The sequence below is a fragment of the Coffea arabica genome, chromosome 3c, assembly GCF_036785885.1.
Source record: "Coffea arabica cultivar ET-39 chromosome 3c, Coffea Arabica ET-39 HiFi, whole genome shotgun sequence".
Taxonomy (NCBI): domain Eukaryota; kingdom Viridiplantae; phylum Streptophyta; class Magnoliopsida; order Gentianales; family Rubiaceae; genus Coffea; species Coffea arabica.
Genome location: NC_092314.1, coordinates 12,902,703 through 12,911,628, shown reverse-complemented (window position 1 = coordinate 12,911,628; position 8,926 = coordinate 12,902,703). Strand labels below are relative to the sequence as shown.

General features: G+C 33.9%; 2 protein-coding genes across 2 annotated transcripts; both read right to left on the bottom strand.

Annotated features, from left to right (window-relative positions):
• Positions 1–5,013: 5,013 nt before the first annotated feature.
• Positions 5,014–5,653, bottom strand: LOC140037825 (putative late blight resistance protein homolog R1A-3). The gene is made up of 3 exons (XM_072082964.1): positions 5,274–5,653; positions 5,152–5,173; positions 5,014–5,070 (listed from the first exon to the last, which is right to left on the bottom strand). Exons 1-3 carry the CDS (start codon positions 5,651–5,653, stop codon positions 5,014–5,016), a joined length of 459 nt encoding a protein of 152 aa, XP_071939065.1.
• Positions 5,654–5,659: 6 nt separating this feature from the next.
• LOC140037824 (putative late blight resistance protein homolog R1B-8) lies at positions 5,660–8,725 on the bottom strand. Its single transcript, XM_072082963.1, has 2 exons — positions 8,714–8,725; positions 5,660–7,153 (listed from the first exon to the last, which is right to left on the bottom strand). Exons 1-2 carry the CDS (start codon positions 8,723–8,725, stop codon positions 5,660–5,662), a joined length of 1,506 nt encoding a protein of 501 aa, XP_071939064.1.
• Positions 8,726–8,926: the final 201 nt, after the last annotated feature.

Sequence of the window (8,926 nt, the reverse complement as noted above, 5' to 3'; positions counted from 1 at the left end):
TACTTCAATAAACGAGTTGAGATATATACAAATCATGTATCATGATAGGGTGTTAATTGTTAGTAATTTTATTGTTAATTTCCCCTTTTATTCTTGCCAAATATTGTTTTAATTATTAATATTTACTTATATTTGGTATTGGGACTTAATTTCAGGAACAAAGCAGGAAATTACCAAAAAGGAGGGACTTTTATGGGAAAATGGAGACTTCTAAGGACCTTGGACTCTTGAATTGGTGGGGACCACAAGCTAGTGAAAGGCATTTAGTCATTTGGGCCTTTCAAAGAAAGCAACGTAGAGAGACTTGGACCAAGAAGTAATTTGGAGGCTTTGTCCACATGTGTGGGGACCACAGGAAATAGCTTTTAGGCTTCTTTCTTTTGGCTTTTTAAGGGAAGACGGACAGAAGCAAAAGGAGATCCCTAGTTTTAGTGTAGTTTTTAGTTTAGTTTTAGTTTCCTTTCTTTCTTTCTTTTGACTGGCCTCTGACACAGGCCAGGTGTTCGACAATATTCCCCAACGGGAAAAACATCTTTTATTCCTTGCTTTCTAGTAAAAACCGTCAGGCCTTTGCAATCCATTACTTCGTGTGGTGATTTAATTATGCGGCGTGGCTAAGCCTTCCTTCTAGTCAAGGGGACAACTGGCGATTTGGTTCGACAATTACTGTGAGATCGAATCTGTTTTAATTATTTTCTTCATTTATTGGTATTTGTATGTTCCTTGATTTTAATTGTTGTGGCCTTGTGTATGATTGATTAGTGCGCAATAATTAATTATTCATATAGGCTATTTTTGCTAAATAGGGGTAATTGAATCCGTAATTGTTCGTTATCTCTATCTCAGTAGCAACTGGCGTAATTGGGTTTATGTCAGGGGAATATACGATCTAGCTTAAACAAACCCTCGTAGCGTGTTTGTTAGTTAGGATTGGGCCTTTCTAATTATTAATGCAATCTAGAAATTAAATCCTACGGTCGTACCTAGGGTTGTTTTTGGGTTAGAGAAATAACTAACGGTCGTACCTTAGCTATCGATAAATTAAGGAAAGGTTGGTTGTTTATCGCGTGCATGACAACTATAACCAATCTATTAATAAAAGTTGGAATTATCTGCGAATCAATGATCAGTGCATGAAACATTTCTGAAGTGTACCCTTGGCTAGAGTTTTCCCTTAATTATTTCTCTTAATCAATTATTTCTGCAGTTAATTTATTTAGTTAGTATTTGATCCAAAAACCCCCCATACTTTGGACTCTAGAAGAAACGAATTATCCCCAGTCCCTGTGGATTCGACCCTGCTCACCGCTATATACAAAATCTGTATTTTTCTCGAGTAGGCATTTATTATTGTACAGGTTCGGCACCTGTCATATCAACTATCAAGCTTTATTCTAAGTGCAAAGGGTAAAGCACATATTGATGGATAGAGTACGAGTAAAAATTTTGGGGGCATTTTTGAAAAATTTTGTTGTAGCAGAGTTTTTAGATTATATTTTGAGATATTTTCAAAAAATATTTTGGGATATTTAAGAGTAGAAGAGTTTCTAGAATATATTTTGAGATGTTTTTTAAAATTTTTAAAAAATTTAAACTAATTTTTAGATTACCTTTTAGAGTACTTTTTAAAAATTTTTATTGTATTTGAAAAACACTCCCATCCAAACAGAGTTGCAGTTTTTAGTCCTATGTATGCTTGGCTAGTCTTACTATAGCCTAGTATGTTTCACTTTAGATAATATTTTCTTCCTTACGAATTGGATACTTCTCATTTAGATCTTCAATTCTTAATTTTTCTTGACATATTTGATCCCTCTTATTTCTAACATTATACTCTTGAAAAGCATGTTGGATGCTGGAGGAGTGGACTTGAAGTGCAAATTTCATAAAGATAAGAGACCGAATTTAAAATTTTAAAAGGTAAAGGACTAAAGTTAAATTATTTATACCTTAAAGAATCATGTATGGTAAAGATGCAGTATGGGGAACTAATAATGAAATTATTTTGTCATACGAGGAACCAAGACTGGTTCTTCCTACATTTTCTTTAATTTGTACTTTGCCCCATATGTGGTAGACATATCACATCATAGTTTTCTGCCTCTAGAGAATTTGAAATGTATCATAACGTGGCTTGTTATATAATGAGAATTTTAGCGTACCAATTACTCTAGAAGTTTAGTGTATCAAATGCTCTTGAAAGAATTGTAATATACGAGATAGTTATGTTCGGATTTCTATTTTTTTGGTGTTTTTTCTTGAAAAATATATTATAGCAATTTAATGTATGCATCAAAAAAATATATTTACAAAAAACGTAAAAATATTTTCTTAGAAAACTGCAATCCAAACAAGGTAGTTTAGCACCAGGACACATGATGAGCTTGGTTTCGCACCAGGGGACATGATCTGCAAATTTTGTTAGCCTCCTCTACTCAGGTGCTCCCAGATTCATGCCCACCTTTCCCTTCAAATTCAGGTCAAGGAGAGTTTCTCAGCAGAAGATCCTGAATCTATTTTCAATGCTTCAGTCCCCTTTCTCTCCAGAAGCAATTGAGTCAGGCCTCTCAAAATAATATCAGCCTCATCCTTCTTTGATTGCTTCAAGGCTGATTACGTTTGCCTCTCCCTAAGTGTTTGGATTGTTTTCTATTTCACTTTATTTACACCTTATTTACACACACTGATTTGTTTGCATCATCAACACATTTTTCAATCACTTTTTTATGTCACATACATCACATCAAAAAAGTGCTACAGTACTTTTTCACAAAATTATCTCAAATAATTTACAACCCAAACAGAAAAAAAGACTAGAATAGAATAGATTATACAATAATTATTGTCTCCGAACAAAGAAAGACTAGGTTAGAGTAAAAATGTTGAAGAAGGATGTCATGAATATACTTTTGGTCGCATATGTAACAAAACACCGTTGAAAAGCCTATAAAAATTATATTACATGGTGTTTTTAAACTTCAAATGAAAATTGTGAAGTTTATAACTAAAATTTATAAGATCTATTTTGATGAAATTAGCATAGGAGCATAAGCGTTGCACATAGTGGGCATTTGTTTTAGGAATACGTTCTAAGATAATTTTTAAAATTAATTAAAAAGAATAGAAATTTAACTATTTAAATTTCTTATTGCTATCAATTTTCTCCTCCAACAAAACATATAAATCATTTGTTTAACAAAACATTATCGATAGTACGTCTTGGTAGCAAAGTATAGAAAATGGTTAGCTATATTGTCAAAACAATTATATTCTTGCCAGAGCAATTTCACTCTAAATAATAGTAATACCTTCACGGACCAAAAGTAATCATATTTTGTATTGTAAAGATCCACGGAATACAAAAGCGCCAAAATTGAAAACCAAGCGAAAGTGGGACTTGGTTCATCTCTAATTGATTCTCTCTCCATTTTCCACAGTATTCATCTAGATGTATGACATGTATTTTCATTTATTAATAAGAGTTAGAATTAGTCAAATTTAAAATGACCATGATGTGTGATGAAAGTGAGCCAGCATGTGTGATGAAAGTGGGGCATGACTTGAAAAGATTATTTACTGACAGTTAATATCCCTAACCTATAAAAGACTAATTGAGACATGATTTGCTGTAAAAAATCATAATCTCAACCTTTGGAAGTTCTGTAAAAAGATAACATACTCATTTATAATCTTGATATACTAAGCACAAAGTGTTATCAAGTAGTAGTAAAGAGAAATTTTCCATTGATTTGCAATAAATAGAGAAGCGAAAATAGATTGCGAGTTGAAGTCCATTCTCATCAATTCATCACAGGTATTCAGAACAAATCATTAGTTGAGATTAGGAACTCGAGAAATGCATGCGTGAAACAGTTGCTAAAATTTGGGCCTTACAAGATCAATACAATGTGGGTTGAGGTGAGAGAGAGTCCAAAATGTCCCGTAAACATTAAATGAGTCTATTTTTCAGCTTGAAAGGAGCATATGGGCTTACGCATCGTCCCTGAGAGCCCAGTTTTTTAGGGCGCCGTAGAACCCTATTTCCTGTTTGTTTTGGAAGTTTCAACGTTTAATCGTTTATGTGTTTCCTTTGTTTTAGGCCCGATGTTGGCAAAATGTGATTCCTATTTTATCCAATTAAATTTCATTCATGTATTTAGAAAGAGTGAGATTACTTTTTTGGTTCTTTTACGCATCACGAAGAATTTAGTTGGCTGCTCTTTTTTTTTATTTTTTTACACTATGAAAATCTCCAAATCTCATTTTTTTTTCTTTTGATTATATGTTAATTAGCCCAAAATTCATTGCACTCACTTGACATAGCGTATAAATAAAGGCATTGACCCATTGTACAATTGTGAAATTTATACTCGTTTTCTCTCCAATTTGGGTATATATCATCTAAAACATTTGGTGTGGAATTCAAAAATGGAAAATTAAATATTCATACAAACATATCACATTCAAAGCTCTTTGAAGAATCAATTATTTTACTAATGCCCTTTCGAGCAATTAGCTCAAGCAGCAGAAAAACCAAGTTGCAGACATCCTTCTTAAAGGAACTTAAGTCCCATACTTCATTCTTTGCAAAAATTCTCTAACTTGAAGAAGTAAAATGTGTGATTCTGAAAAGTTAGCAAATCTTCAACCAATTCTATTGCAATCCCCATTGCAATTTTTACCGTAAACCTGTTGTGAGCAGAAAAGAAATGATCATAGAGGTTTCCAAATTGGGCTATCATATTCTTCCAAGAATCATGAATTGTTAATCAATTCTATCAAAATGATGGAGTTTGAACCTCAAATAGAAAAAAAAAAAAAAAAAAAAGATAACAAAGTTCCTTGACGGCAAATTGACACATGTTTGGAAAGAAATAGCACAAAACCATCATTAAATTCAGCAAAACGAAATTACACAAAATAGGCCAACAGCAAAATATCTGAATAATCTCATTGATTGTTTCCACCATATCTTGACAAGAAAAGAGCCATCGATCCTTTCCAACTTTTACCTCAATCTTCCACAAAAGCACCAAAGAAAGCCAGACCAATTACAATCTCAAGAGCTTCCTGATGATAACATCAAGAGAAAAAATAGTGCAATAATTAGTTGTTTGTTCATCAATTTCAATGTGCTCCTGCATGCATTACAGGCAACTGAAGTACAAAAAAGCTACCAAATGGTAAATATAAATTAAACTTGTTTAAAAATAAAAAGCATGATTATTTCTACCAGCCAATTGATGGTGATGACAAAAAAAAAAAAAAAATACCAGATATTGCCTATGCTGATGATCTTCAAATTCTCATTTCCATTATTATATTCCTGTGCTGCTTCAATTTTCCGTACTAAAGATTCGACGCCATCTCTGCAAGATCTCACATTAATTGTTTCAAGAGTAGATATACTCCCTAAACAAGCAGGCATCGTTTCCAAATAAAAAATTCTTTTAAGATTTAATTGCTGAAGGCACGGGAAGTAATCACCACTGTCAGGGTCTGCCTCTGTCCACTCCACAACCTCTACTTCTTCCAAAGTCAAGACCCTGAGTTTAGGGAATCCTCCTTCCATCAGCTCCCATCTTTGGCCGACCATTGCCCGGCCTCTTAATTTGAGGACTTCAAGATTGGGTAGTTCTTCAATCAATGACATTTTACTTCAAGGAAGACCCAGAGCTTTAAGACTCAACTTCTTCAAATTCTTGGGAAAGGAAAGCTTAACATGTTCCCATGAACCTGAGGAGCAATAGCCCAACCAGGTGAGTGACTCTAGGCATTCTAGTCGACTCATGTTAAACACTTCATTTCCAGTCTGACGATCGGAAATTGTAAGTCGGCGAACGTTGGGAATCCTTCTCAATAAGTTCTCTCCCTCTTTATAAAGACACAAACAAGAGAGTGTGTCTAAATTGGGTAAAGTGGAGAGGTTTTCATCAACGTTGTCGTTGGAAGATACACAAATAACAACGCCAGTCCACAAACATACATGCCTCAACTTCTTCATGTTCCAGATGCTATCTGGCAATGAAACCTCCTCATTAGAATATAGACAAAAGGTTTCCAAATGTGAGAGCTTGGCTATAGATGGTGGAATGAATTCCATTTCCGAAGCTCTAAGGGCTAAGTACCTCAAACAAAGAAGTGATTCAACTTCAGCTGGAAGCTCCTTCAACATTAGGTTAATGCCCTCTAAATTCAAAACTTTAAGATGTTTGTAGATGCAAAAAAGGAAGGAGATATTAAGCAACTTCAACTTATTATATCCTGGAGTAGCATCAAAGAATAGCAGAGTACTTAAACATGGACAAAATAGCTTTGACTTCATAAAATCTTTGCCACTGGAGCAAATGGACAACCGAGGTAGGTTGGGAGGCTCATTAAAGGTAGAAAGCTCATCATATCCTCGCAGGACCTGAAGAAAATTCTTTTCTTTCGCCTCGTCCTTACAGAACTCAAATATCAAATCGTGAATGTAACAAGTTTTGACTCCACCAATGGATCTGTTCTTACCTACCATAACTAGGTTTCGGCCAATTAGGTCCATCAGATATTCTTCTGCAATATCCTCTGATCTCTTTCCTTCAATTTTTTCCACAAACCCTTCTGCAATCCAGAGACGCATCAACTTCTTGGCACCAATTTTTTCATCTTCTCGAAATGCAGCAAAATACAGCAGGCATGCCTTCAAGTGATATGGTAAATGCTCATAACTGAGCTCCAATGACTTCTTCCACTGGTCTGTACCAGACACCATGGTTGAAGTAAAACTTTCAGCAAACTTTTTCCAAACCAAAATATCATGCTCTATAGTTGCTAGGACTCCAGCTACAACAACAACTGCAAATGGCAATCCCCAGCACTTTTTGACAATCTCCATTCCCAATTCATGCAATGCTTGAGGACATTTTTCTTCTTCTCCAAACACCTTCTTCTGCAGCAATTTGAAACTTTCTTTCTCACTGAGTGGGTGAAGATAGTGAGGTTTTCCACCATCTTGAAACTCTGAAGCTACATTAGAAAATCGACTCGTAAAGATGATTCTACTTCCATTCTTGTCATTGGGGAATGCAGTTCTCAGCTCATTCCATACCTCAATGTCCCAGACATCATCAAAAACAACAAGATACCGATTCTTCAATAGCCTTTGATGGAGCTTTTCAAGCAACGCATGTTACATAGAATTATTTGCAATTATTGTATTCCATTCCCGCACAGTTTAATATGTTAAACTTTATGATTAGGAAGAACAGAAAATAAAGAAGCATCAAAATATAAATGATCAAAATATAATGAACCTTCAAGCTAGCTCTCTAATTTTCTTTCATTGTTTTCATTCTTGAGCAAACCACTAAATTTGATCACTTTCTCTTCTAATTATCTCGTATTAATAATCATAACCATTGATCTTGGAGATAAATAACCATGACCAACAAAGTAAAAAGTATGAGAAAAAATAATTGAGGGCTTCTTCAACCCTTGAAATTGTGGAAGCAGAGAATTTGGGATTTCTACAATTACTAGTGTCAATTATATCATAAAATATATGCATTACAATAATAAATGTAAACTCTAAGATAATAAATATAAACAGTAAAACGAGAACTTGCAAAATTAATGTTACCAATATACAATGGTCAAAGAAAATGATTGGATTAAAGAAGTGAAAATTGCTACTAATTAGTAGTAATACTTCTTTTCAAGAATCAGGACTTAAATGCACGCTAATTTTTGTACAAAATTATCTACTTATTTCATAAATATATTTTTCAATCACTTTTTTATTTCATATATATCACGTCAAAAAAAATGATACAATACTTTTTAAAGAAATTATTCCAAATAATCTCATATTCAAACACAAGTATATACCCATTTCAGTCTTACTTGGGCCATTGGAAATTAATTCTAGTCTTCTCATTACTCATTAGTCTTCCTTCCACATTCTGGGGGACCATTTGGAAAATGGGAGAGATGGGAGCAGGCTGTTCTTCGGGTCAGGCACGGCTAGGGAACCATCCCTTTCCTTGCTTTTTAATACAGGGGTCATGGGTATGACACCACAGACCTATTTTTAAATGTTTGATATCAATTCTTAGTATTTAAGCGGAATACTTCCACGAGTCGACTAAGAATTAGTGGTAATACTCTGAAGAGTTAGAACCGAAATGCAAGCTAATACAAGCATATACTATTTACTGGGCTATTTGAAATCAAGTCGACTCTAAACATTTTTAATATTCTTTCTTCCATATTCAGGGGGTCCATGTGGAGAATTCGATAGATTGGTGAAGACCGGATAGTGATCTGGTCAAGCATGGCTAGCGGACGATCCCTTTTCTTGTTCTTTAATTCAAGTTTCGGCCTTTAATTAAGGGACAATGTTTTAGATGGGAGAAGATATCATTCACAATGTGTAACCGATATCTAGCCTTGTGATTCTTACTTGCTCCATTTTTTATATGTGAGCAACTCTACTCAGGTTTTTGGAGACTCAAATGATACAGTGGGAGAGGATTTGAATTCAAAATTTCGTATTTATACTTTTTTCTCTGAACCAGCCAATCCATCTATTTCCTCTTGGCCAATTGATATATGTCCCATGAATATTTTCATATTCTCTTTTGATTAAATTTAAGGAATAATTTCAAAAACCTTGCCTGAGATTTCTAACAATTTCAATGAGATCCCTTGAGATTTTCAAAATTACACTTACCTCCTTGTCCATTTAAAATGACAATATTAGTCTTACCATTTTAATAAAACTCCCTTTGTTGGGTATGCATATAGAAAGAATGATATTTATAATTATTTTTTCTTTTTCTTTTCTCTTCTTATTCCTCTTTTTTTTTTCATATTTTACAAGTAAAACCACAGAACTATAAACTATAAATATTGCTTCTAGTTGTTATCATTACCAAATGTTGAA

Bases quoted from the DNA above. Each gene is read 5' to 3' on its own strand.
- LOC140037825 (XM_072082964.1), bottom strand. From the start codon at position 5,653: ATGTCATTGATTGAAGAACTACCCAATCTTGAAGTCCTCAAATTAAGA. The intron at 5,174-5,273 runs GTATTTTTTTTT...ACCATTTGGTAG, and splicing joins ATCAGCATAGGCAATATCTG to CTTTTTTGTACTTCAGTTGC. The intron at 5,071-5,151 runs GTAATGCATGCA...TGTTATCATCAG, and splicing joins TTTTTGTACTTCAGTTGCCT to GAAGCTCTTGAGATTGTAAT.